The sequence below is a fragment of the Cyprinodon variegatus genome, unplaced genomic scaffold, assembly GCF_000732505.1.
Source record: "Cyprinodon variegatus isolate N-32 unplaced genomic scaffold, C_variegatus-1.0 Scaffold2434, whole genome shotgun sequence".
In the NCBI taxonomy this organism is placed as follows: Eukaryota; Metazoa; Chordata; class Actinopteri; order Cyprinodontiformes; family Cyprinodontidae; genus Cyprinodon; species Cyprinodon variegatus.
The window spans coordinates 1523-3572 of NW_015152887.1; the positions used below are offsets into that span (position 1 = coordinate 1523).

General features: G+C 46.1%; 1 protein-coding gene across 1 annotated transcript in view; it reads left to right on the top strand.

Moving 5' to 3' along the window:
* Nucleotides 1-225, top strand: part of LOC107080870 (protein piccolo-like) — a 1468-nt gene extending 1243 nt beyond the window's left edge. Inside the window, exon 3 of the mRNA XM_015369075.1 lies at nucleotides 26-225. Coding sequence (XP_015224561.1) covers nucleotides 26-225 — 200 coding nt within the window. The remainder of the gene's footprint in view (nucleotides 1-25) is intronic.
* Nucleotides 226-2050: the final 1825 nt, after the last annotated feature.

The window sequence follows — 2050 nt, forward strand, 5'->3', positions numbered from 1 at the left end:
GTGTTAATGTCCATGCCCTCCCCAGCCCAACAGGGCCCGAGGCACGGCGGCACACCAGAGGCCGTGACAGCAGGGGCAGACAGCCGGGCGTACACCGGCCCAGACCCCAAGCAGCACTCCCCACAGAACCCGAACCCCCGAAACCCCACCGGGGCCCCTGCCCAAGGGCAACGTGCCCCAGGGATCCCAAATCCCAGGACCCACCCCAGACCCACCCCGCAGTAGGGCCGGGCAATGCCCAAAAACCCCCGGCGCCGGCACCAGCACCCCCACCCCGACACCGGCCCCTGAATGACTCCCCCCGACACCGGTCCCACAACACCAATCCGAAAAAGAAGAAAGCCACACAACACAGCAAAGCGCAAATCCCGAGCCTCACTCCAAGCTCTGATTTCCCCGCCCACACCCCCCCTCCCACACATAAAAAAAACAATTATATCAAATTCTTCACAGAAATATCAACTGAACTGTTTTAAATACATCCATTAGAATAACTAACCTGATGAAGGTTAGAAAGAGATCTAGAACCTCATACCAGTGCTGACCCAGTTCTCCCTGAACTAGAACTGATACTGAACTCAGTTCAAGCAGGTTCTCTACCTAAATATGCTAAACTCAGTTCACAGCTCCTACTGGAACTAGTTCTCCTGTATTTATCTTCATGTGCTGAAATAAAGTCCAAACATAAACAGGTAATGATGTCCTTCAGTAATCAGTGTCTGGATGATCCAACAGCCCAGTGGTTCCCAGTCCTGGGTCTCATTTAGAAAACATTGGTAGGATCCAGACTAAAAGTTTATGTACGGCAAACACCTGAAAATGGAGCAGGACAAAAAAATCCTGTTTTCTAAAACTCTGAACAAAACCAAGCAGCTCAAAGTTTGTGTCCAAGGCTTCACCTCATGTTCACGCCTCTTCAAGCCTCCATCCAAGCAGAAATGGTCCATCAAAGCACAGCATGAATGTCATTGTGTCTTTAAATAAGCCAGCTGATCAATGTTACTTCATAGTTCTCAGGGCTGCATCTCCGTCCACAAACCAAAAAGAAGTCCCTCAGAGGAGCATTAGAGCTTTAAGGTTGGAGCCTTCCGTTCATGTCCTGACATAGAAAGCAAAGCTGAAGACGACAGAGTCATGTTTAAAGGCCTAAATGACTGATGGAGTTTCTCACAGAGCAGAACTGGGTCTCTGCTGCCCGATGGCAGCGACAGCAGAACCTGAGCGCCTAAGGAGAAATGCTGCTGCTCTTTCTTTAGGAAATTTACTAAAGTTTACCCCAAAAAAACGGGATGATCTTTAGTTCAACTTAAACAGAACAATGTTAAATGACGTCAAAATGAGCATTGTTCACTTGATGTTCCTCACTTCAAAAACGTCGTTGTTTATTTCAAAGTTCTCAGAAATGTGAGTTCAGCTCAGAAATACATCCATGGACTAAACTAAATGACACATCAGGGTTTTTGATTTCTTTTATCTTCCTCTTTATCAGCAGTTTTTTCTTCTTTCTAATCAAACCATTTGACCAGAGGCCATAGAAACAAGGGAGAAATTCTCTGGAAGAATCTCCAGATGGGCAGGGACACTAAAGCCTAACAATGCCTCCACCTTTTATTCCAGATACATCCAGCCTCAATAGATCTGCTACTGAGAGATGGAGCAGCAGCACCGGGAGCTCAGGGCCTTGTACAGAGGAGGAGAATGGGAGAACCAAGTGTCCTCTTGAGGACTGAAGTCTTAGAGAGGTTCTGGGATTCTTCCTGTATTCCACACTGCTGCCCATGTTGGCTCAACATCACTAAATAATGTTGCTGGGAATGGGAGTGGGAATTTCCTGCATCACCAGCTCTAAATGCACTGGACTCTGGGAGGTTTTGGATAATGCTGCAACTTGACAAGTTAAAGGACATGAGTCATTCAATCATCATTCTAACCATGAATTAATAATGATTTATCTATTGCTAACCCACCTCAGCTATTGCTGGGCCTTAAACAGTTATGTTCAAGAAGTGATTCAATCATTTATCATTTATTCAACATATATCTGAGTATT